The sequence below is a fragment of the Colossoma macropomum genome, unplaced genomic scaffold, assembly GCF_904425465.1.
Source record: "Colossoma macropomum unplaced genomic scaffold, Colossoma_macropomum, whole genome shotgun sequence".
Classification (NCBI taxonomy): Eukaryota; Metazoa; Chordata; class Actinopteri; order Characiformes; family Serrasalmidae; genus Colossoma; species Colossoma macropomum.
The window spans coordinates 28,859-55,572 of NW_023495382.1; the positions used below are offsets into that span (position 1 = coordinate 28,859).

Below are 26,714 nucleotides of genomic sequence, written 5' to 3' on the forward strand. Positions count from 1 at the left end.
AATAATCTCCTAATACACTCAAATTGCAAATCTCAAACTTTTTTGCATAACAGAAAACACACGTATCATCACAAAGCACTGTTTTCCACCTACTATCATGCAGAAATCTCAATATTCAATACACAAAACTGCAGTTATTGCAATTAAACATAGATAACACAATGGTCTCATGGTTTACAAACAAAAAGCTTGATTGACACATTTCTAAAGGTGAAAAGAAACACTGAGAAAACAGTTTGAATTCATAAAAAGGACTCTTTCATATTTAAGAGTAAATATAAACCAAAAATAACACAAGGACCAGAGGAAGAGAGGAGGTTAGAAGAGGTGGGCATGGAATGTAGCAAGACAACAAGCAAGAGAACGTATTACTTATTACTTATCCTCCCCTGAGATTACAGTTGTTTTATGATTGCTTGCACAATAAATTTCATAATCTCATTCTTAGCCTCACACTTTTAGCAAAACTCGACACGCTGTGTTTTGCAGACCACTTAACACACTTATCTACATTAGATGCAAAAATCTAACATGAAATACCACACCTGTGAACCAACTGATGAAAGATGGTCATCAGCTGTTCAGAAACTTATGTGCTTAATTGTAAATTCAGCAATGCAGCAAAAGCGCTATAAAAAAGGCAACAGGTTAGGGTTTGTTTATTGTTCTCTTTTTTCATGCTGTCATACTTTTAGAATACTTTTCCACTAAATTACATAAACATAGAATATCTTCAAAAGAAACACTGGCAAATGCTTGTTTTTAAATCAGTGCAAACATGCTCAGTAGATGAACCCTAAAGAGGACCTCAATTATTGTTGAAAGGTGATATTTGCTGAAATTGAGACTGAAGCCATTAAACAGCTGATGCTCTTTGACCTGGATGAATGTAGAGACACCAAATGACCAGCCCCTGGGTAAGAAGAGAATCAGCTCAGCACTGAATACCAAACATCACCATGAACATCATCACCTACCAACACCACATCATCTTCCACATCACCTACCTGTATATACTCTCTCCACTCAAATACTGTAAAAGATCAACATTAACTGGGAAATCACTTCTTATTACAGGAGAACCAGTGAAAAGTCGTTGATTCTGAGGCTGAGACCATTAAAGACCCGATAAAGATTTTCAAAGAAGATGCTGAAACGAACACAGCAGCCCTAAGTGAGGAAAGAAATTGATAACTGATATCATGAAAATGACACAGCTGCAAAAACGAACTGTATTGATTCATGCTGAACCAGAGATGAAGATAATGATGGTGGCTGATGAAGACGAGGCTGAAGCCATCAAAGCACTTATGAACTTCAGCCTAGATGAGAATGAGGAAGAAATTCTGAAGAAACATGTGGGTAAGAAAAGAAAATGAGATATCAGGATAATAATAACTAATTTAGTTAATGTAAAGTAGGAATTCATCTTAATATGAGCTCTAATCTGTCTTAATTAATTCAAGATAATCTATTGAGCAATATTGATGACAAGACTGGAAGTTGTTTCAGTGAGTGTCCAGCCTCTGGGTGAGTAAAGTAAATAAAAATACAACAAAAATGAAAGAGTTGTAAAAATGACTGCATGCATTTGCATCAAAACAGAGAATGAGATGATTATTGTCATAACCCTGTTAAAACACAGTTCTAACACAGAGGAGGATTAATTTACGTTTACCTAGAAATCTAATTGTGCTGTGGAGCCGCAGCAGGGCAGTAAAAGAGTCGCATGTTGCTGACCTCTGTGCTAGGAGAAATTAGGGAGGCTAAAATATTCAATGATGCTGCCATGAGTCCTGAAAGTAATGGTAAGCCCTGGTGAGTCTGCCCTGAGACAGTATTCTACAGCAAACCTACTTGGTCCATTCTCAGTCCTTCGAAAGGAACCTTGAGGTTGGAAAGAGGTGAGCAGGGCTGGTGGTGTTTTTTTAGTAGATAAAACTGGTACAAAACACTCTGTTCAGCACTCTCTGAAATGAGTCCTGAGTAAGAATGTCTATAGGCACTGAGTGTATAACTCTAATGTATTCCTTGAGAGCTCTGCCCAATCACAATCTTTCACAAGTAGCCACTCCCAGCTCATTTGATTCCAAACAAACGAAACTGATCTCAGAGAGCTGCTCTCTCTCAGTCTGGGAGAGCAGGAAAATGGACGAGGCCAGTATTTCAGTAGATCAGGACCAGTTCAGCTGTGCAGTCTGTCTGGATCTGCTGAAGGATCCAGTAACAACTCCCTGTGGACACAGTTATTGTATGGTGTGTATTAATGGACATTGGGATCAAGATGATCAGAGGGGGGTCTACAGCTGCCCCCAGTGCAGAGAGGCTTTCATTCCAAGGCCTGTTCTACGCAGAAACAACATGCTGGCTGAAGTGGTGGAGAAACTGAAGAGGCCATTACAATCTGTTTTTTACGCTGGACCCGGAGATGTGGAGTGTGATTCCTGCACTGGGAGAAAACTCAAAGCCATCAAGTCCTGTTTGGTGTGTCTGGCTTCTTATTGTGAGACTCATCTTAATCCTCACTATCAGTCTCCTGCCTTTAAGAAGCACAAGCTGGTCGAAGCCTCCAAACAGCTACAAGAGAAGATCTGCTCTCAACATCATAAACTGATTGAGATCTACTGTCGCACTGACCACAGCGGCATATGTTATTTATGTATGATGTATGAACATAAAGGTCATGATACAGTTGCAGCTACAGCAGAACGATCTGAGATGCAGGTGAGAACAAGAACATTTTTGGAATGACTTAATAGTTAACATTTTTACTTATGTTTTATTATTCAGTTATACGGGTTAAACTGTAATTATATTTCTTAAGTTATGGGAATGAGAGAAATGACACAAGTGACACTGTTTTTGGTAAAGAAGTATAACTTGATAACTTATCTGTCTCATTGTTTGTACTAAACGGGTCAAACCAGTCAATCAACATTTCTTTAGCCAGTTCTTATCTCCAAGCATACATTTCACGTAAATCCTCAGGTGCTTGTGGAGATTTCATCACAGTTACCTCCTACCTGACAGAGATAGCACTGATAACTTCATTGTCATGTTACACTATTGTGACATGTGCCCGCCCGAACATTGAGCGGCAACGAACCCTGGCGAGGACGGCGGAGGGAGAGCCGCAAGTGGGTGGGGGATGGAACACAAAGCCCGAGCTCTGAGGGACACGAGTGACGGTGGGAGGAGGAGGGTGATGATGGTGCCGGCAACAAGAGGCACGAGGGCAAGGTGCGAGTCCCGAGCTGCCAGCTGAGGGGCGGTGACGAGGAGGCAGAGCGGCAAGCTCTCGTTCCCTTTCAGCTCAGGTGCTCGGGAGCACCTTTCAAAAAGAGCTGAGAGGGAGCAGAGAGAGGGAATTGGACGAGCAGCAGCAAAAGAGACTGAGGAGCTGAAAAGATAAAGGACTGAAAAGTCGAGCCAGCTTAAGCCACTAAAAAGTGGCCAGCATAGTTTCGGTTATTTGGGTTTTGTTTATTTGCTTTGTAAATAAATATGGCTGCTGCAAACCTGAACCCTGCCTCCAACGTTCTCCTTGAGCCTGGGGTAGCACGTGCCGTGCTATAACAATGTAGTTACTTCGAACAACAATCAAATATAATGTTGGCAGGCAGGGAATTAAGCACAAATAACCAGCTAAACGAAGTGTAGTTATCATAAAAACAGCAATTTATGCCAGGCTCTGTGGAACTCTAAAATACTCTCATAACTCACCAATTCATTGCAATTCGAGAGTGTAATGCAGTGGTCACCAACCCTCCTTCTTGAGAGCCACCTTTCAGCTGGTTTCACCTCCAAACCACCTTATCTTTATTTGTAGAGCACTTTTCATACTGGTGGCAGCTCGAATTGCTTTACAGAAAGGTGATAAAGCTTACCAGTAACAGAAAACACTATGACTATTAATTTAAAGTCATATAAGACAATGACACATCAAATTAAAAAGATAAAAACCAAGAGAGTTTTTTAAATTTTAAATTTTAATCACTAAGTTAAAGAGATACGCTTTTAAATGTTTCTTAAAAGTGTGCATGAAGTTTGAATATCTATTAAAAGGTGGAATTGAGATCCACAGTTTGGAAGGATAATAACTGAAAAAGTCTCTCCATGTTTTCTGTATTTTATGAAAGGCGTTTGCAGAAGGCCACTATCTGCAAATCTAAAATCATGTGTTGGCACATGAACAGAGACATTCTGAAATGTAAGCAGGTGCCTTAAATACTAGTAGCAGAACTATAATAACTTTCCTGAAAGACACATGTAGCCAGTGCAGGTTCAAAACGGGAGTGATATGATCTCTCTTTTTTGCTTTTGTTAAGATCCATGCTGCCACATTATGTACGAGTTGTAGAGGATGTATTGTTTTCATAGGAAGTCCAGTAAGAAGAACATTACACTGTTCAACTCTGCTTATAACAAATGCATGAACAAGATTCTCTGTGCTGCTCTGAGGTAGAAAAGGCAGAAAAGACCAAAAAGGTCAACCTTTAGCAATATTTCTCACATGATGAAAAGGTACTTTAGTGACTGTGTTTACATGTGGGATAAAACAGAGATCAGGTGTTGTAGCTTAGTTCACTTGAGGTTGGGGTAAAAATCTCTGGGCACAACAATTCACTTTTTTTTTTTCTCAGAATCAGCTAAAAGAGACACAGAGGAAATCTCAGCAGAGACTCCAGGAGAAAGAGAAGAAGCTGCAGGAGGTGAAACAGGCTGTGAAGACTCTTAAGGTGAGTAGTGAGCAGAGATCTGCTGGAGCAGCTGTTTCACAGCTCAGTCAGACTCTCCTCCAGTCAGACAGTGAGGAGTCCAGTGTTGGACACTTAGAGATCCTACACAGCCACAATGTGGACAGTGAGTCATCTAGAGTCCCAGTGAGAGAGTGAATGATAGCTGGTGTGTAAATGGAGCTCCATCTTGTGTGTGTGTTGTAACAGAGCTCTGCACAGGCAGCAGTGGAGGACAGTGAGAGGATCTTTACTGAGCTGATCCGCTCCATTGAGAAAAAGCGCTCTGAGGTAACAGAGCTGATCAGAGCTCAGGAGGAGGCTGAACTGAGTGGAGCTGAAGAACTCCTGGAGCAACTGGAGCAGGAGATTGCTGATCTAAAGAGGAGAGACACTGAGCTGGAGCAGCTTTCACACACAGAGGATCACATCCATTTCCTCCAGGTAACAATCACTGTCTGATTTACTCTTAATTTTTTAAAAATTCTTTATTAGAATTTTTGTGTTAATTTCTTTAGGAATTTTTATTTCCATGTGTTTCACTTTATAATACTGTTCTTGATCATCATTAATTCCTAATGAAGAACACAGTAACATCTTGTTCATTAGTAATGAGTTACAGAGTGTTTCACTATATAATGTTGTTCCTGAAGATCTTCAACCTGTGAGGAACGACAGCAGCACCTCCTTCATTATCTAACAGATATTAATTTTCTCATAGCAATATTTAGAATCAAGATTTGAAGGTAGGACACATACACAGCCATATATTTCTGTGAGTAAGAGGACTTTAAAGAATAACTGCTGTTCAGAGGAAACAAACACTGGCACACATGCTTCTGTAGAAAGAAATGGAATTTTCTAGTCTAAAGATGAGAGATGAGCAGACTGATCTACTGAATACTGTAGAAATTGTCCAATTTGTAAGCTGATGTGCAAATTGGTTCACACTGCTCAATATGAAGATGTGTGTCAGGTTTTAAGGCTTCTGATCAAAACAAGCACACGAGGGACAACAGTGTGGTGTGATGCCCCATCTTCTCTGAGGATACCTGTTTCTGTGAATAATAATGGATGACATAATCCTTTATATTTTAGAGACTGCACAATGTGTAGTGTATTTCACTACTGTTAGAAGTGTTTTCCATCAGTTTGTACTTCAACATTAACCTTGTAAAACTCAGCTATTAAACAATTCATGTTTGCTTTGTGAATCTAACATTTAATCAATTAATGAATTGATCAGTAGTTATTATTTAGTTAATATTGAACTACCCTAATAATTTGTTCACTATTACCTGCTGAGTATTTAAATAGGGCTCCTTGGTAGTTAATAATACTTACTTAAGTGTTAATGCAGCACTACTCTTTTGTCCGTGCTTAGTTCCTGATTAGTTACTTATTAACTATGAAACAGTAAAGTGTTACTGTATTTGGTAACCAGAGATCAATGGACATTTTTGTATTTATTGTTTGTTATTCTCTTTGTGTCAGTAAATAAACCACTGTTAACTTCTAGGCACTTTTTAATGTTGTTTGTTATGTTTTCTGAGGGTAAAACCTGAACTTTAAAATCCATGTAGTTTACTGCTTTCATACAATATGTTTCTATTTTTTGCTTTAATCCTTTGTTTTTGGTCATTCATCCATATTTGCTGATCTTATTGGGTGCTCAGCACCCCTAAAGCTCTGATCTTAGAATCACCCCTGCTTATGGACACTTTGTATTGTACCTGGTATTATGTCTGTATATGATGACATATGAGATGAAGTATGTGAAAAGTATGTAACAGAAAATAACTGGTAAATCCCACATTTTTGCCTGCTAAATTATAGTTACACACAGTACTGTAAAATGTGTTACCCAAAAGTGTAACCAAAAACAATGTACAAAGCAACAATTTCTGCTTCAAAAAGAACACAGTTCTCTGATTTATAACTAAAGAGACTTGACATTTGACTTAGACAGCTAAGCTTAGACTCTCAAGAGAAACAAAAAAGATGTGGACTTAACAAAATAATTAAGGTAATAGTGAAATAAAATGAAACTGGAGGTGCTATTGCCATGCTATAAACTCTCAAAATGCTAGCTTGCTCATTCACTGATAGTTTGGTTTTTCTGGGGTGAGAAGATGGCAAAAGAAAGCAGATTGAAAATCTTAATTCTGATTGGCAAGAAAAAAAAATGTAGACATCATCTTCTTCTAACATAGTCCCTCTAAACTTGAAACAGAAAAAGCACAAAACTACACAAACTGTTCTTAATTTGGACTCAATTCATGCAGGACTGAATATATAACAGCAAAAAATATGAACTGAGGAAAAAGTTGACAGTCCTTAAAAACTTTCCTCTTGTACATTGTGTCTCTCTCTCCATTGTGTCTCTCTCTCTGTAGAGTCTCCAGTCTCTCTGTGTCTCTTCTGGATCTGAGGACTCACCCAGCATCACTGTCTACCAACATCTCTCATTTGATGGAGTGAGGAAATCTCTCTCTGATCTGAAAGAGAGAGTAGAGGAATTCTGCAAGCAGGAATTCAGTAGAATCTCTCTGTATAGTGAAAGAAGCTCTGCTGATGAAGAATATGAGGGTGAATCTTTACCTGCACAGAGTCTTTGCAGGCGTAGAGACAGTATGGGTGAGTCATAAGAGTTTTTGATCTTTTTGCTACTTTTTGCCACCACAGAAACCTAACCCCTTTTTTAAAAGAGATTGATCAATGGAGCAGTCACTGCTGTAAAGTTGTGATAAAGTCCACACACCCCCAGTATATGCATTAGCTCATGTTTAGTTTGCGGAACCGGGAGATCCAAAATGTCTAATACCTTTAGGTGTCCTAGGTCTCACTGCCAACTGGTCTAGGTAGGTGACCTGAGCTCTACCAATTTCACACTTTGGTAAATTTACCACCAAACCTGCATTTTCTAACAACTCAAACAACTGCTGTATATGCCCCATGTGCTCAGACCATGATGCACTATAAACTACAACATCTTCAAGATAAGTAATTACGTTTTCCATATTCATTAATCATTGGAACATGGCAGGAGCATTCCTCATCCCAAACAGAAGGACAGAACAACAATATAAGGCATTGGGAGTATAAAAAAACAGACACATCTTTAGCTCTGTCTGTTAAAGGGACTTGCGAGTAACGTTTGAGTAGATCAAACTTTGACTATTTTAGCCTGGCTTTTGTTGTTGGTTCAAACCACACTTAAGACCTTACTTTGGGGGGCAGTCATGGGTTGGAGGTTAGGAAACCAGCCTTGTGACCAGAAGGTCTCTGGTTTGATCCCCTCAGCTGACAGTACGTGACTGAAGTGCCCTTGAGCAAGGCACCTAACCCCCAACTGCTCCCCGGGCGCCGTGGATAGGGCTGCCAACCGCTCCGGGCAAGTGTGCTCACTGTCCCCTACTGTGTGTGTGTTCGCTAGTGTGTATGTAGTGTTTCACTGCACGGATGGGTTAAATCGCAAAAGTAAAGTAAGGTATGGTGTTCCACAAGGCTCTGTTTTAGGTCCTGTATTATTCACATTATATATGCTACCACTGGGCACCATTATCAGTAAACACGGCATAAATTTCCACTGCTATGCCGATGACACTCAGTTATACTTAGCAAGCAAAAAAAAAAAAAAAAAAACAAACAGGATTGGTGAAAATAGACACTGACAAGTGGATCTCAAAATAGAACAGCAAATAATGGCATAATTAATTTAAAATATATTTTATTTATATGACATCTGTAGTTCACTTATGATGAATCTAGGTATTTCACTAAAATGTTTTGTTTTTTTTGTGGGGATATGAACTGTTCTTATTACATAATAGGAATGGAAATATGACACATAGCCTTTGGGTTCAGTCATACCAGCTCACTGAGGGTCTGGCAACTTATGTCATGGATTTCCATGAAAAACTTAAAGCATAAACGTTTTGCTGTTTTTTTGCCAAATAATTTTGTAATTATTTATATTGATTTATTTTTCTCCATTTCAGCTTCTAAATCACCTCTTAAATACTGAGGTTAACTGGATGTTGAATTCTAATATCTAACTAGCTGACATTTAAACTGGGTATAAAAAGAACACCTGGAATAATATTTCACTTTGTCAGTTAAATGATTAGTCATAACTAGTTAATGTGGGTTAATTTATTAAAGCACCTAATTTTATGTCAACCCGGCATATATGAAACTGAATCTGTCAGTCAGTTATTATGATTATTATTATTATTATTATTATTATTATTATTTATTTTATTTTTTTTCTGATTTCATTACACTGAAAACATTTTGAATGCCAAAAAAGCATTTATTTATTACTTTAAATTGTTCTCTGAAGTTTGTGACTTGTGATCATGCGAAAATGGCCAGATGTAGATTTACACACCCATTTACAGCCCTATAAATAAAGCACTTTGCCTAACTCACTCTGGTGTGTGTGTGTTTGTGTGTATGTTGTGTGTGTGTGTGTGCTGTCTCTGCGCTGTCATTGTGTTTCCCAGTCAGTGTGCGTCAGCCCTTCCCCAGACTGGTGTTTATAAGACAGACAGAAAGAATAGAAAGAGAATTTCTGGGTAACGTGGCTTTATTTTTCAAAGACTTTATATATCAATGATTTTATGTTTCAATGATTTTATATTTCAAAGATTTCTCCTAAAACACACAATAAACATTATCCCACATTTTTATGTCTTTCTCCACAGAGATACCACATCAGATGGCTTTACACTCAGAGCTAAAGAGCAGAGAAGATTTTCTGCAGTGTATGTGAAACTCACACACACACATACAACTACAAACAGACATACACACAACACACAAAAACACACACACTCACAAACACAAAGAGTACACTTTTTTACTTCTGTCTTATAGAAATGTGAATGTTTATTTTTCATTGTTGATTAGAAAAATAGGACAATCTAAATCTAATCTAATCTTAATACTTTCTGTGAATACAACCCTGAAAATGTCACTGAAAATTTCACTGGGAACAATAACAAAAAACTCTGGCTTCACCTGATTTAAATCTATATATCAGTTCCATTGGAAGGAAATTTATTACATGAACACAATTACTGACGTTACTTTTTCTTCCTTTTATCATGTTATGTTGATGTGTATATATATATATATATAACCATTTGAATGAAGTAAATTCAAATTAACATTTTATTCAGTGTTCAAAATTATTTTCTTTCTTTCCTTGGTTAGATTTCTGTTGGCTGACTCTGGATCACAACACAGTGAATTGTTATCTCAGACTGTCTGAGGAGAACAGAGTGGTGACATTCAGACAGAGACCACTGCTTTACTCTGATCATCCAGAGAGATTTGACTGCTGGTCTCAGGTGTTGAGTAAGGAGAGTGTGAGTGGACGCTGTTACTGGGAGGTTGAGTGGAGCAGTAGTGAGGGATGGCTGTACATTTCAGTCTCATATAAAGGGATCAGCAGGAAAGGAGGGGGTAATGAGAGCTGGTTTGGACACAACAGTCAGTCCTGGAGTCTGCAGTGTTCTCCCTCTCTCTTTTTCTATCACAACAACATTCAGACTGAGATCTCAGCCTCATCCTCCTCCAGAATAGGAGTGTATGTGGATCACAGTGCAGGAACTCTGTCCTTCTACAGCGTCTCTGACACAATGACCCTCCTACACACAGTCCACACCACATTCACTCAGCCTCTCTATGCTGGATTCTGGGTGAACTCAGGAACTGTGAGGTTGTGTGATGCAGAATGATGTGTTTGTTGCACACTGTGGTTACCTCATTGGAAGATAATAGTAATAATAATAATAATAATAATAAATTAAAAGGGGAAATGAAGAGTTCAGACCTCATTGCCACAGCCTTTCTAGAGTTGGTTTTATTATGTGATTTGACTGAACCTTAAAGAAACTTTCTGCACTGAAATCAAACACAGCTACAAACGCTCTCTTAAAAATACAGATTGTAAAAGTCCACTAATAAATGCATGTGATCACTTTATTTCAAAACTGGTGTTCTTCTTTCCAGGTTCTACTGTTGAACATTTTATTGAACCTTTTCTACAATGACAGAGAGCTAGCAGAATTCTCAGTTGGCTGATAATGTTATGGGGTCAGTTTTAACTGATTAAAAAGAAATTAGAAAAATGTGTCATTGTAACCGAAGAGGTGAAGAGGCTGCATGCAAATGCGACTTGCTTTTGTTTAAATCAGACTTAACAGAGTCCAGAAATTCAGTAGCAAAGGTTCATAAAACAGAAAAATCCATGATGAGATGAAACAAAAGAAAACAGAACTAAACCTGAAACAAAACCTAAGAGCAGAGAAAACAGCAACAGGGTATCTAGACAATGCAAGACCAAGGGACTGAGCAAACACTGGGTTATAAATATTCTGAGGGGTAAGAAGAAACACATGAGACTAACAGGAGGGCAGGGCTACAGACTACAGGCAGGTGGAGCAGATGACGATGGGGCAGGACCAGGGAGGAGACAGACCAAAACAACAACAAAGGCACATGGCACAAGAAAACAAAGGCACATGGCAGACATAAACGAAAGCACATGGCACTGGCGAAACCAAGAAACCAAAAGCAAAACAGAGAAAGACAGGGACAGAGAGTGACAGGATGTTCTAAGCTCCCAAGGGGTGGAATGGAACACACCAAAGGAGGTGGCTGAACAAGGGACTGACCTGGAAAAAAGACAAGAATCTAGACAGCGGAATGGACAGGAAACTGGATAAGGGAATGGACAGGAAAGTAGTCAAAAGACTGGACAAACGGCTGGACTTCAGACTAGACAATGGAATGGCCAGGAAACTGGTCAAAAGACTGGACAAACAGCTGGACAGGAGACTGGACAGTGGACTGAACGTAGGACGGGATAGGAGATGGGACGAAGGATTGGACAAGAGATGAGAAAAATGGCCAGACAGGAGACTGAATTAAGGACTGGCTAGGTGACAGAACATGAGACAGGAAAGGAGATGAAACAGAGGATCAAACTGGAGACTAAACAGGAAACTGAAGAGAAGTCTGAACAAATGACGAGACTGGATAAACATGAGATGAGACATGAGACGGGGCAGGAGACAAGACAGGAGGCAGCACACAAGACGGGACTAGGGGCTGGACAGGAGATGGGACGAAAGGCTGGACAGGGGATGGAACACAAGACAGATAGGAGACAAGACCGGAGTCGAGACTGGAGACATGCACTCAACAGTTCATTTCCAATAGCTACTGGTGGGAGATTCTAAAATCAGATATTCACAAGTTCGTTTCTTCTTTCTTCAATGCAAAACACCCAAGACACTACCTGCAGGGAACTCATGCCCCTTCCTGTTCCCAATCACCCCTGGTCTCATATAGCTATAGACTTTGTCACCAATCTTCCACTGTCTGAGGGTTACACTACCGTTTTAACTATAGTTGACAGGTTTTCATGAAGTGTTTTGTACCTTTCCCTTCAATCTCGATGCATTTCAAACTGCCCAAGCTATCAGCACGTTTTCAGGAATTTTGGCATTCCAGAGGACATTATCTCTGACAGGGTCCTCAATTTACTTCCCCTTTCACTATTTTTGCCTGCCTTTTTGGGCTTTTTTGTGCATATACATAAAGCATCACTAGAGGTTTATGGATAGGGGGGCCAAATCTGTACTAGGGGGGTCTGGGTGCATGGTCCCCAAAAATATATTTTTTTAATGGCCCCAAAATGTTTATAATGCGGTTTTAGAGTAGCAACAGCCAGAAAATGTCAAGAACATCAGCTGTGATAAGTATATCAAAAATGGTTATTTGGTCAAATTGGCACACAGTAGATCTGACATTTGTAGTTTGTATTAAACTCAGAGCAGGTACAACAAACCACTTACATCCACTTCACTTATCATCCACTTACAACAGGCACAGACCAAGCAATGACACTGAATCAAGCAGTACTACCTCCTCTCTCTTAGTTCAGCAGCAGAGTCCTAAATATATTATTCAAACACACAGATTATAGATCAGTTCATTCTAAGTCGGTGCAATCAGAAAGAGTGTGATTTTGCTTTGTAAGCATGTTTAATAAGCTAGAGGACAGAATTTCATGATCATGGTGATAAATATTATATTTTCTCCATTAAGTTAGCTTAAATTCAGAATTGTTTAACCGAAAGCTTGTACAACTCTCCCTCACTTTTTTCTTGATTACTAACCTCCATCAGATCTGCTCCTTTAGTCCTGTCAGTCTTCTTCAGCTTCTTCCTCTCCCTCTTTTCCTGGATCCTGATAATAAGTTTGGTGGTCTTAAGTCCAAATAATGCAGCATACATGATTTCCAAAAATAATTTAAAATTTAGATTTGTTGGACCACAGGACACTTTTCCACTTTGCCTCAGTCCATCTTAAATGAGCTCAGGCCCAGAGAAGGTGGCAGCATTTCTGGATTCTATTTATATATGGTTTCTTCTTTGCATTTTAGAGTTTTAACTAGCATTTGTGGATGCAGCGACGGACAGTTTTCACAGACAGTGGTTTTCAGAAGTGTTTCTGAGCCCATGCAGTGATTTCCACTACAGAATCATGTCTGTTTTTAATGCAGTGCCGCCTGAGGGCCCAAAGATCGTGGACAGCCAATACTGTTTTTGGCCTTGTCCCTTGCATACAGAGATTTCTCCAGAGTCTCTGAATCTTTTAATGATATTATGTACTGTAGATGATGAAAAACAAAAGCTCATTGCTGTTTTATGTTGAGAAAAATTGTTCTTGAATTGTTGCACTGTTTGCCTTTTATTACCCCCGTCCCAACTTTTTTGGAACGCATTATTGGCATCATGGCATCAAATGGGCATAATTTTTTCAAAAAAGTTTTCTCAGTTTCAACATTTGATTTGTTGTTTCAATTACAAATAGGGTTTACATGATTTGCACATCATTGCATTTTGTTTTTATTTATATTTTGCACAGTGTCCCAACTTTTTTTGGAAATGGGGTTGTAAATAAATCTATCATTAAATGCAGTTTGTTTTACTGAATTAAAATGGTTGCTTTCCGTAAAATATTTCATTTACAAATGTATGCATTTACTTTTCCATTTGAAGAGTTAGTCACTTATGTGAAGAACTTCAGTAATTGGTGTCATCATGAAACATTAAAGCGTATATGTGGTAGAAATCTTTCAGTTTATTGGAGATACTACACTATTGTATGGAAAATGTTATAATTCAGCTTAACTCACCATCTCTGATCAGGTTTCTACCAGCACATTTAGCTCTGCATTTCTCAGATGGTCATCCTCTTTGTGATCTTGTGGGAAGCTGCTCTCTCTTTATGCCTAGTGAGTCAGATTGATGGTCTCATCTTCAGGACTGGTGGTGGTGCTGTCATTCCCCTCCTCAGAACAGGAAGATTCTACATAAGGACAACAAGGAGATAAATGCACGAACCACTGGATTCCTTTAAAAAAAGAAAGGGCACTTTATCCTCCTGCAATCTAGACTCCAAAGACAGACAGTGCTTTGCTGCCCTTTTGTGGTGATATACAGTAATGCATTAGAATCCGAATCCCTTTATAAGACATATAAGACAAATGCCTTGTATGTGTAACACACTTGGCGAAATAAAGTGATTCTGATTCTAATGCATTGTCAAACTGCTATAAAACCATGGACACTCATCCCTACATCTCTGGAACCTATATAGAAAGTGTATGAACATGTTTTCAGAATGAACTTTTTCAATCCATGCAGTTCTACCGCAGCCCTACTACAGCCCTTACAGCCCACTGAAGCATCAAACTTCATTCACCAGTTGCGTTGTTAATCATAGAAACAAATGCTGTTGATAAAACTCTTACTTTAAGCATCCAAACATAATAGACTAAACTGACTTAATTACACCTACAGTAATATCGCAAACGTTTTCTGTAGTTTTCTATTCCAGCTATTATTTGGTTCACTGAATGGATTGTGTGTTCTTTGAGGAAGGATTGAGACTGAAAAGTAACCAGAGATCATCTCCTTTGTATCTGAATTTTTTGTGATACCAATAAACTTTTTGTCATTTGAAAGAAAACTTATAGAAAACAAGTTCAAATTCATGTTAAAGGTGCAAAACGAATGAGTTTAATATTATACAGAAGAGGTTGGATTCACTTCCTTTAGCCAAGCAAAAGTCATTCAGCGTAATTTATGTACCACCTGAGTGTTTTCAACCTCTTTACATTTGAACTGGAACAACGTTGTCTTTAATAATAATAAAAGTAACGAATGTAACTTCATAAGTGAACTTTTTGAGCCACTGTTTAGACTAGTTTTGGTAGAAGAAACAGTACTAATTTATTCTGACTTATCTGACATATCTGTAGACTTTGAGCTTTAAGCTCTGAAATACTCCTTTTGAGTTCTGCCCAATCAAAACCCTCCACATGTAGCCACTCCCACTCTGCTGCTCCTTCATTTCAGAGGAAACGAAACTGATCTCAGAGAGCTGCGCTCTCACAGCCTGTGAGTGCAGGAAAATGGCAGAGGCCAGTATTTCAGTAGATCAGGACCAGTTCAGCTGTCCAGTCTGTCTGGATCTGCTGAAGGATCCAGTGGCTATTCCCTGTGGACACAGTTTCTGTATGGTGTGTATTAATGACTGCTGGGATCAGGGTGATCAGAGGGGGGTCTACAGCTGCCCCCAGTGTAGACAGACTTTCACTCCAAGGCCTGTTCTATGCAGAAACAACATGCTGGCTGAAGTGGTGGAGAAACTGAAGAAGACAGAACGCCAAGCTGCTTCTCCTGCTCACTGTTACGCTGGACCTGGAGATGTGGAGTGTGATTTCTGTACTGGGAGAAAACGCAAAGCCATCAAGTCCTGTTTGGTGTGTCTGGCTTCTTATTGTGAAACTCATCTTAAACCTCACTATCAGTCTCCTGCCTTTAAGAAGCACAAGCTGGTCGAAGCCTCCAAACAGCTACAAGAGAAGATCTGCTCTCAACACGATAAACTGATCGAGATCTACTGTCGTACTGACCACAGCTGCATCTGTTATGTGTGTATGATGTATGAACACAAAGGCCACGATACAGTTGCAGCTGTAGCAGAGCGATCTGAGAAACAGGTAAGAAGTAGAAATATTTTCCAGTTAATTCATGCTGTTTGTATTTATGAACTACAGTCTGTTACATTTTCTTAATTGTACAGATGACCATAGTATAGAGTAATAATAAGATATTGAAACTGTTGTGTAGAAAAGTGTTAAACAAACTGTTAGCCAATCTTTAACCAGCCAACATTCATCTTGCAGCACATTTACAGCTTATAGTGTGCACATGTCAGAGCTTTTATACAACAAGAATGAACTCGCTATTAATAAGCTGCAAAGAATTGCTGTAAATTTACAGTGGAAGCTCAGCATTGCCTAGTGTATTCCTTAAATACAGCAGATTGCAGTAAAGCATGATGCATTTTGGGAGATACTAGTAATATAGTAATAAGTTAGATTTTACAGTAATTAGCTGGAATTTGCAGAGCATATTGGGAAAGTGACTGGTACTCTGTGCTTTTGGTCATTCAATTTTCATTTCAAATCCAGCATTGAAAAACAGGGGAAAGGGTCAGTTCTCGTTTTTGGTTATGTTATTGTCAGTGGAAAAACCTAGAAATAACTTTGTTTTACAGTTTCACAAACTAATCATGAAGTCAAGTCAAGTCAGGCTTTATTGTCATTTCAGCTATATACAAGTACACAGTGTGAGACAATACAATATACACAGTGCAGACAATACAGTACCATATATAAATATGAAAAACTTACAATAAATACAAAACAGAACACAGGCAGTACACAGTACTGAGAGTATGTGGAGTTGTGCAAAGGAGGATGTAACATACTATGACATATTAGCAGATTAGCAGATAGCCTAGCGTATATGAGCATAGCAGTTACTGAGGTAGCAACCAGAACAACAATATATAGAATACAGTATATAGTATACAGTGGGTTGATACAGTGATTCTTGCAGCTGACATTGTTAAAGTGAAGTAAAATGTGCAGATAACAAACAAACATATAAAGGGTCGTATCTTATTTTTCCAAATAAACAAAATCTGCTCAAGGCACAGCTTTTCATAACGCACCTCTAAAGCTCCTTCCAAAAACCAGAGTATTATAGAAACAATAAGATCACAGGACAGCACACAGCTCACAGTTTGGAGCGGTAACACAGCTGCTATAAGTTTACATCTGACGAGGTGACATTACAGTATTCATTTTTCTCATCAATTTTGGGCAGTGGGACTTTCATTCCTCTTTGATTTGACTTTAAATGGTAGGAGTCCTGTAGAGTCACTTTCCCATATTGCTTCAGTTTTCTGCTGAGAGAATAGCAACATCAGATATACAAACACCTATAAAAACATCATATAGTCTCCCAAAATGCCAGGACTGGGCCTATCTTGTCAGCATTCAGGCCCGATCTTTCCTGTCTTCTTAATTTTTTACCACCTGATTTCTGAGCTTATGCGACCATAAGTGCCCTCTGCACGTTTATTTCCTGTTCAAATGAAAGAAAAATTTCAATTTGGATAAATAAAATATGACCTTTTATTCTTCTTGTATAATTTTATGATTAGTTTGTAAAACTGTAAAATGAAGCTATTTCTTGATTTTTTACAGAACCAAAAATGAGAACTGGCCCATTTTCCCATTTTTCAATACTGAGTTTGAAATGAAAATTGAAAGTCCAAAAGATACACGGACCAAAGCTTTACAGCATTCCTTGTGATTGTTTATTTAATTATTTATTTTTGTGAATTAGCTTTCATTTGTTCATCTACAGTTCATTTTTGTAAGTACTTGTTTTAACATGTTACTTCTTCCCCAAAAATGTTTAAATGCATTTTGCTTTAATTGATGTTCCAAGCATGAAGGTCCCACGACTACCCGAATATTCATAGTTGTGTTGTTGCCACCACAGCCCCAGGTGGCACTGCTCTGCTGGTGATGTTGTGCTGCTCCCAGACTGGACATAATTAAGCAGCAACATGACAAACTTCTTCTGTATGATGAATAACGTGCAACCTCAATTCCAAAAAACTTGGGACGCTGTGTAAAATGTAAATAAATGTATATAAAAACAGAATGCAATAATTTGCAAATCTCATAGACCCATATTTTATTCACAGTAGAACATAGAACACATATCAGTTGTTGAAAGTGAGACATTTTACCATTTCATGAAAAACAATAACTCATTTAGAACTTGATGGCAGCAACGCATCTCAAAAAAAGTTGGGACAGGAGCAACAAAAGGCTGGAAAAGTAAATGGTACTAATTAAAAACAGCCAGAGGAGCAATTACCAGCTAACTCACAGGACTGGGTATAAAAAGAGCATTTTAGAGAGGCAGAGTCTCTCAGAAGCAAAGATGGGCAGAGGTTCACTAATCTGCGAAAAACTGCATCTAAAAATTGTGGAACAATTTCAGAAAAATGTTCCTCAATGTAAAGTGAGGTTGTGAAGACGTTGGATATTCCACCATCTACAGTACATAATATCAGCAAAAGAGTCAGGAATCTAAAGAAATCCCTGTACACAAAGGACAAGGCTGATGGTCAATATTGGATGATCATCATCTTCAGGCCCTCAGGTGGCACTGCATTAAAAACAGTCATGATTCTGTACTGGAAATCACTGCATGGGCTCAGGAAAACTTCCAGAAATCATCTGTGAACACAGCTCGCCATACAATCCACGAATGCAAGTTAAAGCTGTATCATATGACATGATCCAGAAACGCCACCGTCTTCTCTGGGCCAAAGCTCATTTAAAATGGACTGAGGCAAAATGAAAAACTGTTCTGTGGTCAGATGAATCAAAATTTGAAATTCTTTTTGGAAACCATGGACACTGTGTCCTGCTCAAGAGCAGAGGGACCATCCAGCTTGTTATCAGAGCACAGTTCAAAAGCATGCATGGACAGCTTACACATCTGGAAAGGCACTATCAATGCTGAACAGTATATAGAGCTTTTAGAACAACATAAGCTTCCATCCAGAAGCGTCTCTTTCAGGGAAGGCCTTGAATATTTCAGCAAGACAACACTAAACCACATACTGCATCCATCACAACAGCATGGCTTCGCAGAAGAAGAGTCCGGGTGCTGAACTGATCTGTCTGCAGTCCAGACCTTTCACCAATAGAAAACATTTGGTGCATCATGAAACGAAAAATCTAGCAAAATAGACCCAGGACTGTTAAGCAGCTAGAATCATACATCAGACAAGAATGGGGCAACATTCCTCTCCCAAAACTCAGCAATTGGTCTCCTCACTTCCCAGATATTCACAGACTGTTGTTAAAAGAAGAGGGGTTGCTACACAATGGTAAACACGGCCCTGTCCCAACTTTTTTGAGATGTGTTGCTGCCATCAAGCTCTAAATGAGTTAATATTTTTATGTGGTTTTCATGAAATGGTAAAATGTCCCAACTTTTTGGAATTGGGGTTGTATAATACAACTGCTGTAATGCAATGAAAGTTCAATGTGTGACATGTGAAAAATAGTGTGATTATTCTCTTAACTATGTAACAGTGTGCATGAACATTCAAGCATTTGCTTCTGGAAGTACATTTACAATAATAACAGTTCTTTCTCCTCAGAATCAGCTGAAGGAGAAGCAGAGGAAATTCCAGCAGAGACTCCAGGAGAAAGAGAAGAAGCTGCAGGAGGTGAAACAGGCTGTGAAGACTCTTAAGGTGAGTAGTGAGCAGAGATCTGCTGGAGCAGCTGTTTCACAGCTCAGTCAGACTTTCCTCCAGTCAGACAGTGAGGAGTCCAGTGTTGGACACTTAGAGATCCTACATAGCCACAGTGTGGACAGTGAGTCATCTAGAGTCCCAGTGAGAGAGTGAATGATAGCTGGTGTGTAAATGGAGCTCCATCTTGTGTGTGTGTTGTAACAGAGCTCTGCACAGGCAGCAGTGGAGGACAGTGAGAGGATCTTTACTGAGCTGATCCGCTCCATTGAGAAAAAGCGCTCTGAGGTAACAGAGCTGATCAGAGCTCAGGAGGAGGCTGAACTGAGTGGAGCTGAAGAACTCCTGGAGCAACTGGAGCAGGAGATTGCTGATCTAAAGAGGAGAGACACTGAGCTGGAGCAGCTTTCACACACAGAGGATCACATCCATTTCCTCCAGGTAACCATCACTGTCTGATCTACTCAGAAAGGTTCTGAAACTTTTCCTTAAAAAGTTTATTAACCTTCTGCTGCATGAATTATTACTTTAACAGGATAAAATGTTTTAATGTGTTTTTGTTATTTGAAATTGCTTAAATAATGGAAATTTTTGAACAAAAACACGTATTTCTAAAAATTTAGTGGGTTACTTGGTAAATTGTTGCCATTTGGCAACAATGCAAAATTGTACCATAGCATCATAAAATCTAGCACCATAAAATGAATTTTTTCTCTAAAAACATTCTTTTATCCTTTTATTGAAAACAAGACCAAACAAATCCAACTTATACTTAGTGAAATGTATGACCCAATATTTACAAATATTGGAAATGAATACAATTTCAATTAGTATTTGCAATGTATGGTAATAACAACATCATAATAAAAATTCCTGGTCATGTGATGACATGAAGTGTTTGTCCTTTCAAAGTAAAAGACCATTTTTCCACAATTAAATAAGAAAACAGATTTTATATTACTGCTTTTTAGTAAAATTAAGATAAAGTAATTGTTGCCATATGGCAACACCGTGCAGTAGAGGGTTAACACATTCTGATTAGCTATGTGCATGTCCATGTGTACTCAAGTGTGTGTGATAGTTGTTTTGTAGCTCGATGGCAAACAAACATTGATGTTTGTTTCCTGCTTTGCATGCTGTGGCACCAAGAACCTTTTAGACCGATTTATAATTGCTGGGTTGCAAAAATGTTTGTAAAGTTCATTTTTCAAGAGTTTGCTTTGAAGTATTCGGTAGCTAATTCATGAAACATCCTCACATATTTGCCAGGGCATACAAGAGTTGTTTATGTTTGGTCATTCTGCAGGTCAGTCCACGTCCTATCAAAGTAGAAGGTTCTTGGCAACAGTAAGCAATGAAACCCATGCAACACTCTTGAGTCCTATTCACAATGAACTACACATAGTGCACGACAAATAAATATGTTACCCAGAGCAATGTACAAAACTACACAAAGCAGCAGTTTATGATACAAAAAGAACACAGATCTCGGACTCATAATGAAAGACGTGAGACTTTACTTAGGCTCAGACAACTCAGAGACTCAGCAAAGACAAGATCTTTCTACTAATTCTGCTCATTTTTTTGTTTTATGTTGTCATATAAGGTAAAATAATCAACCTCTTGACAGCAGCAGCAGGGTTAACTCTAACTCCTAACTGTACATTCAGAGAGACACTGCCAGTGTTGGTGGCTCAAACACTGTTATGATTTCCTAAATTATCATGTAAGGGTGGCCAACCTAGATCACAAATCATTTTAAAAAAAGCCAACATCCATAACCTCTGCAAAAAAGATGTGGACATGAATTAATGAGGTGAATGTATAATAAAATAAAATGAAAAAAAATATAGCCTTTTAGCTTTTAGAACTTTCCTCTTGTACATTGTTCTCTCTCTCCATTGTGTTCCTCTCTCTGTAGAGTTTCCAGTCTCTCTGTGTCTCTTCTGGATCTGAGGACTCACCCAGCATCACTGTCCATCAACATCTCTCATTTGATGGAGTGAGGAAATCTCTCTCTGATCTGAAAGAGAGACTAGAGGAATTCTGCAAGCAGGAATTCAGTAAAATCTCTACACATGGTAAGAGGAGCTTCCTGCTGTGAAACAATGATGAACATCTTTACTTGTTCAGAGTGAAAATCAGACATAAGATTTCATCAATTACACACTAATGATCTAATATTCCTCTCTTGCTTTGACTGCGGAACTCTATTTATAGACTTATATTACTGAATATTTAACATTTCATAACATTTCATTTTGTTTCTAGCCATCGAACTAATAAAAAAGCACAATATAGACACACACATACTGCTAATTATTCAGTGACTTACATAAATTAGAGGAGAGCGGGGCAAAACCTAACACCTTTTGTTTTTTGCAAAATAATTAAAAAATATTTAGGCTGGAATAATCATGTTTTTATACAAGCAACATATACATCTCTGCTACAAATGAAAACTTGAACTTTGTTTCTAGCACCTACTGTTCTTGCACAATTTCAGAGAAAATGATGGGAAGCGCAATTCTTTAATTTACCCCATGGGTGACAGACAAAGGGTTAGGTGTGACACTTGCTAGAAAAGTGTGATCAATTAGTGCAAACAAAGTTAATTTAATATAATTTTATGTTGTGAGAAACAAATATATTTTCCAACCGTACTGCATTATTTATTATGTATCTATAATACAGACAGACAGCCAGCTCAACTGATAGGTACACATACACACACATTTTATTATATATGAAAGCTGACATGAGACAATGTGTCAAACAATGACATTTTTTGTCAATGTAGGGCAGCAAATAAAAACATCACACATCAGTAATATATGGAATATTGTTTCTGAATTAATACAACTTTACCAACTGTTATTGTCAATTTTATTAATATATTTACTTAAAACAAAAATACTGACATCTGAAAGATACTAATTAAATAGAAGAAAATCCCTGTTTTCAGATGTTTTCTCTATTTCATCTTAAAATCTGTGTAAACATATGAAACCAAAAGAAAAAAATTTACGCTGTCTTTGTTTACGAAAGGTGGTTTCATTGTAAACCTGTGTAATAACTAACCCCGCAGTGTGGAGGCTGTACTTAAGCCTAGCTAGCACTTGCTAAAAGCTTGTCTCAAGGTTGAAAATGGTGCTATGGTGTAGGCAACACGATGGTGATTAAAGTAACATAAGGTTGGATTTTGTGATTCACACAAACAGCTCAGTAACTGAAAAACACTTGAGTTGAAAAAAATTACTTACGTGCCCTGAAACACACTTTGGCACAGACTTCTTTAAAACGCTGACCAATCACTCTGAATTTTCGCGGGAGGCCATGGCTCGGAAATGTGGTAATGTGGCCAGAAGCTCACGCTGCTTGACCTTGTATAACAACATAAAAAGTCCATGTTAAATTGTGCCCCGTGTTAGGTTGTTCCCCATCCTCCCCTAATCAGGTAACACTATAAACCACTAAACCACTAAAATATTCAAGAGGGACTGTACCTTATTCAGTATTTATATCAAATTATTCAGTAACTAATATAAATGATTCAGTAACTACTATGATAGATAGATAGATAGATAGATAGATAGATAGATAGATTCTAAGCAGTAACACACAACCCGACTGTGACTATGTGACTACGCCCTGTGTGTCAGTGAAACAAATATGTAAGTGATGTATTTATAAGATTGAGAAATAGACAGAGCTGTTTTAGAGTTGAAGGAGTTAAATAAGATCATAGTTCAGCTTATTGTCCTGTTCATTTTTGGAGTCTGTTTATTGTAGATACATGTTTACTGTGCTGTTTGAGTGGAATGTCAAAGAAGATTTAAGATATTAGATATTTATTTACAGTCTCATACAGCAGAGACTGAGATGTAGAGACAGAAAAGGACACAGAAGAAAAGAGAGAGAGAGAATAAGAGATTTTTCTGGTAAAAGGGACTGCTGTTGATGGTTAATTGAAAGTTAATTTATTAATTTATTTTTGTATCACTCATATCACTCATATCACTATATTGCCAAAAGTATTCGCTTGTCTGCCTTCACGCGCATATGAACTTGAGTGACATCCCATTCTTAATCCATAGGGTTTAATATGATGTCGGCCCACCCTTTGCAGCTATAACAGCTTCAACTCTTCTGGGAAGGCTTTCCACAAGGGTTAAGAGTGTTTATGGGAATTTTTGACCATTTTTCCAGAAGCGCATTTGTGAGGTCAGACATTGATGTTGGACGGGAAGGCCTGGCTCGCAGTCTCCGCTCTAATTCATCCTAAAGGTGTTCTATCGGGTTGAGGTCAGGACTCTGTGCAGGCCAGTCAAGTTCTTCCACACCAAACTCGCTCATCCATGTCTTTATGGACCTTGCTTTGTGCACTGGTGCGCAGTTATGTTGGAACAGGAAGGGGCCATCCCCAAACTGCTCCCACAAAGTTGGCAGCATGAAATTGTCCACAATCTCTTGGTCTGCTGAAGCATTAAGAGTTCCTTTCACTGGAACTAAGGGGCCGAGCCCAACTCCTGAAAAACAGCCCCACACCATAATCCCCCTCCACCAAACTTTACACTTGGTACAATGCAGTCAGACAAGTACCGTTCTCCTGGCAACCACCAATCCCAGACTCGTCCATCGGATTGCCAGACAGAGAAGTGTGATTGGTCACTCCAGAGAACACGTCTCCACTGCTCTAGAGTCCAGTGGCGGCGCTTTACACCACTGCATTCGACACTTTGCATTGCGCTTGGTGATGTAAGGCTTGGATGCAGCTGCTCAGCCATGGAAACCCATTCCATGAAGCTCTCTACGCTGTTCTTGAGCTGATCTGAAGGCCACATGAAGTTTGGAGGTCTGTAGTGATTGACTCTGCAGAAAGTTGGAGACCTCTGCGCACTATGTTCCTCAGCATCCGCTGACCCCACTCTGTCATTTTACGTGGCCGACCACTTCGTGGCTGAGTTGCTGTCGTTCGCAATCGCTTCCACTTTGTTATAATACCACTGACAGTTGACTGTGGAATATTTAGTAGCGAGGGAATTTCAGGACTGGACTTGTTGCACAGGTAGCATCCTATCACGGTACCACGCTGGAGTTCACTGAGCTCCTGAGAGCGACACATTCTTTCACAAATGTCTGTAGAAGCAGTCTGCAGGCCTAGGTGCTTGGTTTTATACACCTGTGGCCATGGAAGTGATTGGAACACCTGAATTCAATGATTTGGATGGGAGAGTGAAAACTTTTGACAACATAGTGTATGTACATACCTCACTATTTTTAACGTGTTTGTGTTTCTTCACAGCTGCAGCAGTTCAGGTGATTTTACCCTCAGAGCCAAAAACCAGAGAAGATTTTCTACAGTGTATGTACACAATACACACACACACACACACACACACACACACACACACACACACACATGCACACACACACACACACACACACACACACACAAACATACAAACATACATAATTAGGATTGATGAAACTACTGAAATGTGAAAAGAAGGAAAATGTTTATTTATCAGTTTATTTTTCTTGTAATAAACACTTTCTGTAAATAAAATCTGAAACGATTATATTTCTTTTTCTCTTTGTTAGATTTCTGTCGGCTGACTCTGGATCCCAACACGGTGAATTGTTATCTCAGACTGTCTGAGAAGAACAGAGTGGTGACGTTCGGTGGGAAAGTCCAGCGTTACTCTGATCATCCAGAGAGATTTGACCACTGGTTTCAGGTGTTGTGTAAGGAGAGTGTGAGTGGACGCTGTTACTGGGAGGTTGAGTGGAGCAGTAGTGAGGGATGGCTGTACATCTCAGTCTCATATAAAGGGATCAGCAGGAAAGGAGATGGCTATGAGTGCAGGTTTGGACACAACAGTCAGTCCTGGAGTCTGCAGTGTTCTCCCTCTCTCTTTTTCTATCACAACAACATTCAGACTGAGATCTCAGCCTCATCATCCTCCAGAATAGGAGTGTATGTGGATCACAGTGCAGGAACTCTGTCCTTCTACAGCGTCTCTGACACAATGACCCTCCTACACACAGTCCACACCACATTCACTCAGCCTCTCTATGCTGGATTCTGGGTCAGTGGTTTACTTAATATTGATCGAGGAACTGTGAGGTTGTGTGATCCAAAATGATGTGTATGTTGTATATCATACTTATTTCATTTAAAGAATCAAGAGATCATTTACATGTGAAAAATATGTACAAATTTGTAAAAATATGAAAATGTTTTTTGTTTGTTTTTTTCTAGCTCATTGCAGAAAAGTAATTAATGTATGTACATATTTTAGACCTCATTCCTGGGTTTGGTTTAATTTTCTGGTTTGATTATCCTAAAAAGAAAATAAGATAATGTGTCAAAATTTTTTCACTAAGTGCTAAATAAAAAGTTACAGTTACAGTAAAGTGAAAGTGTAGAAATGAAATGCTAACTAGTGCTGAAAGTGTGTCCTTGTTTCCAGGTTCTACATCAGTATCTTACAGTGAGCCTTACAGTAGGATTTCCATTGACTTTACACACATTTCACAGGCAACAGAATGAAAAGGCATTAAAACGTTTTTGCTGCTGGACGCTCGTTTCCATCAAATTTACCCAGAAATAAAAACTCTTTATAAGCTTTGCTTCATTGATAAAATTGTATCACAAATTACACATTTTTTTGGGAGCTGTTTACAGTTCTTTTGTCTGAGGTAATCACCAACTAACAACGTTCTCCAAACACGACACAGAAATGAAATGATTGTTCACATGATACTAGAAACTGCTGTTTTAATGCACCACAGACCATTTATAGGAACACTTCACAAGAGAAGGAGTAGGAATCTGCTTTACCAGCTGTGGCTGCTTTGTTGGTTTGTAGAAGAGGCACATGATGACATATTTATGATAAATATTTCTGCTATAAAAATGTTTCCTGGTTTTTCAGCATCAATAAACAATACAGAAAGATTTGTGCATGTTTTCTGAGATGTCGTTGGTGATGTAGTCCTGAGACCCATTCCCAAAGTTGTGTTTCTCAAAATCTGCTTTCTGCACATACAGAACCAAAGATCTCTGCATTCATAACATTTTACATGATCATTCCTAAATCCATTCTGAATGATATTACTGGAGGATTTACTAAAGCCTTACTTATTATTTATACTAGAGTGAATTTTTTACATTTTTTCACATTAATATATCTATTCTCCTGACTGTGAATTCACAATGAACTACACATATTAATTCTAATATCA

General features: G+C 38.6%; 2 protein-coding genes across 3 annotated transcripts; both read left to right on the top strand.

The window, feature by feature from the left end:
* Nucleotides 1-2,145: 2,145 nt before the first annotated feature.
* Nucleotides 2,146-10,483, top strand: LOC118801942 (E3 ubiquitin/ISG15 ligase TRIM25-like). The gene is made up of 7 exons (XM_036562343.1): nt 2,146-2,724; nt 4,644-4,739; nt 4,947-5,180; nt 7,133-7,373; nt 9,245-9,316; nt 9,446-9,505; nt 9,957-10,483. The coding sequence occupies exons 1-7, from the start codon at nt 2,149-2,151 to the stop codon at nt 10,481-10,483; spliced, it is 1,806 nt and encodes a 601-aa protein (XP_036418236.1). The 5' UTR covers nt 2,146-2,148.
* Nucleotides 10,484-15,190: 4,707 nt separating this feature from the next.
* LOC118801944 (tripartite motif-containing protein 16-like) lies at nt 15,191-26,431 on the top strand. Of its 2 annotated transcripts, XM_036562346.1 has the most exons (7): nt 15,230-15,342; nt 15,441-15,825; nt 19,368-19,463; nt 19,671-19,904; nt 21,385-21,544; nt 24,769-24,828; nt 25,068-26,430. In XM_036562346.1, exons 2-7 carry the CDS (start codon nt 15,448-15,450, stop codon nt 25,610-25,612), a joined length of 1,473 nt encoding a protein of 490 aa, XP_036418239.1. In that variant the 5' UTR covers nt 15,230-15,342; nt 15,441-15,447; the 3' UTR covers nt 25,613-26,430. The 2 variants fall into 2 exon arrangements, with proteins under 2 accessions (XP_036418238.1, XP_036418239.1); XM_036562345.1 differs by having other exon boundaries at nt 15,191-15,825; nt 25,068-26,431.
* The last annotated feature ends 283 nt before the right edge of the window (nt 26,432-26,714 follow it).

Excerpts from the sequence above, each read along its gene's own strand:
- LOC118801944 (XM_036562345.1), top strand. The coding sequence starts at position 15,235 with ATGGCAGAGGCCAGTATTTCAGTAGATCAGGACCAGTTCAGCTGTCCA. Across the intron at positions 19,905-21,384 it reads ATCACATCCATTTCCTCCAG|AGTTTCCAGTCTCTCTGTGT; the intron begins GTAACCATCACT and ends CTCTCTCTGTAG. Across the intron at positions 24,829-25,067 it reads CAGAGAAGATTTTCTACAGT|ATTTCTGTCGGCTGACTCTG; the intron begins GTATGTACACAA and ends TCTCTTTGTTAG.
- LOC118801942 (XM_036562343.1), top strand. The coding sequence starts at position 2,149 with ATGGACGAGGCCAGTATTTCAGTAGATCAGGACCAGTTCAGCTGTGCA. Across the intron at positions 4,740-4,946 it reads AGGCTGTGAAGACTCTTAAG|AGCTCTGCACAGGCAGCAGT; the intron begins GTGAGTAGTGAG and ends GTGTTGTAACAG. Across the intron at positions 7,374-9,244 it reads CAGGCGTAGAGACAGTATGG|TCAGTGTGCGTCAGCCCTTC; the intron begins GTGAGTCATAAG and ends TGTGTTTCCCAG.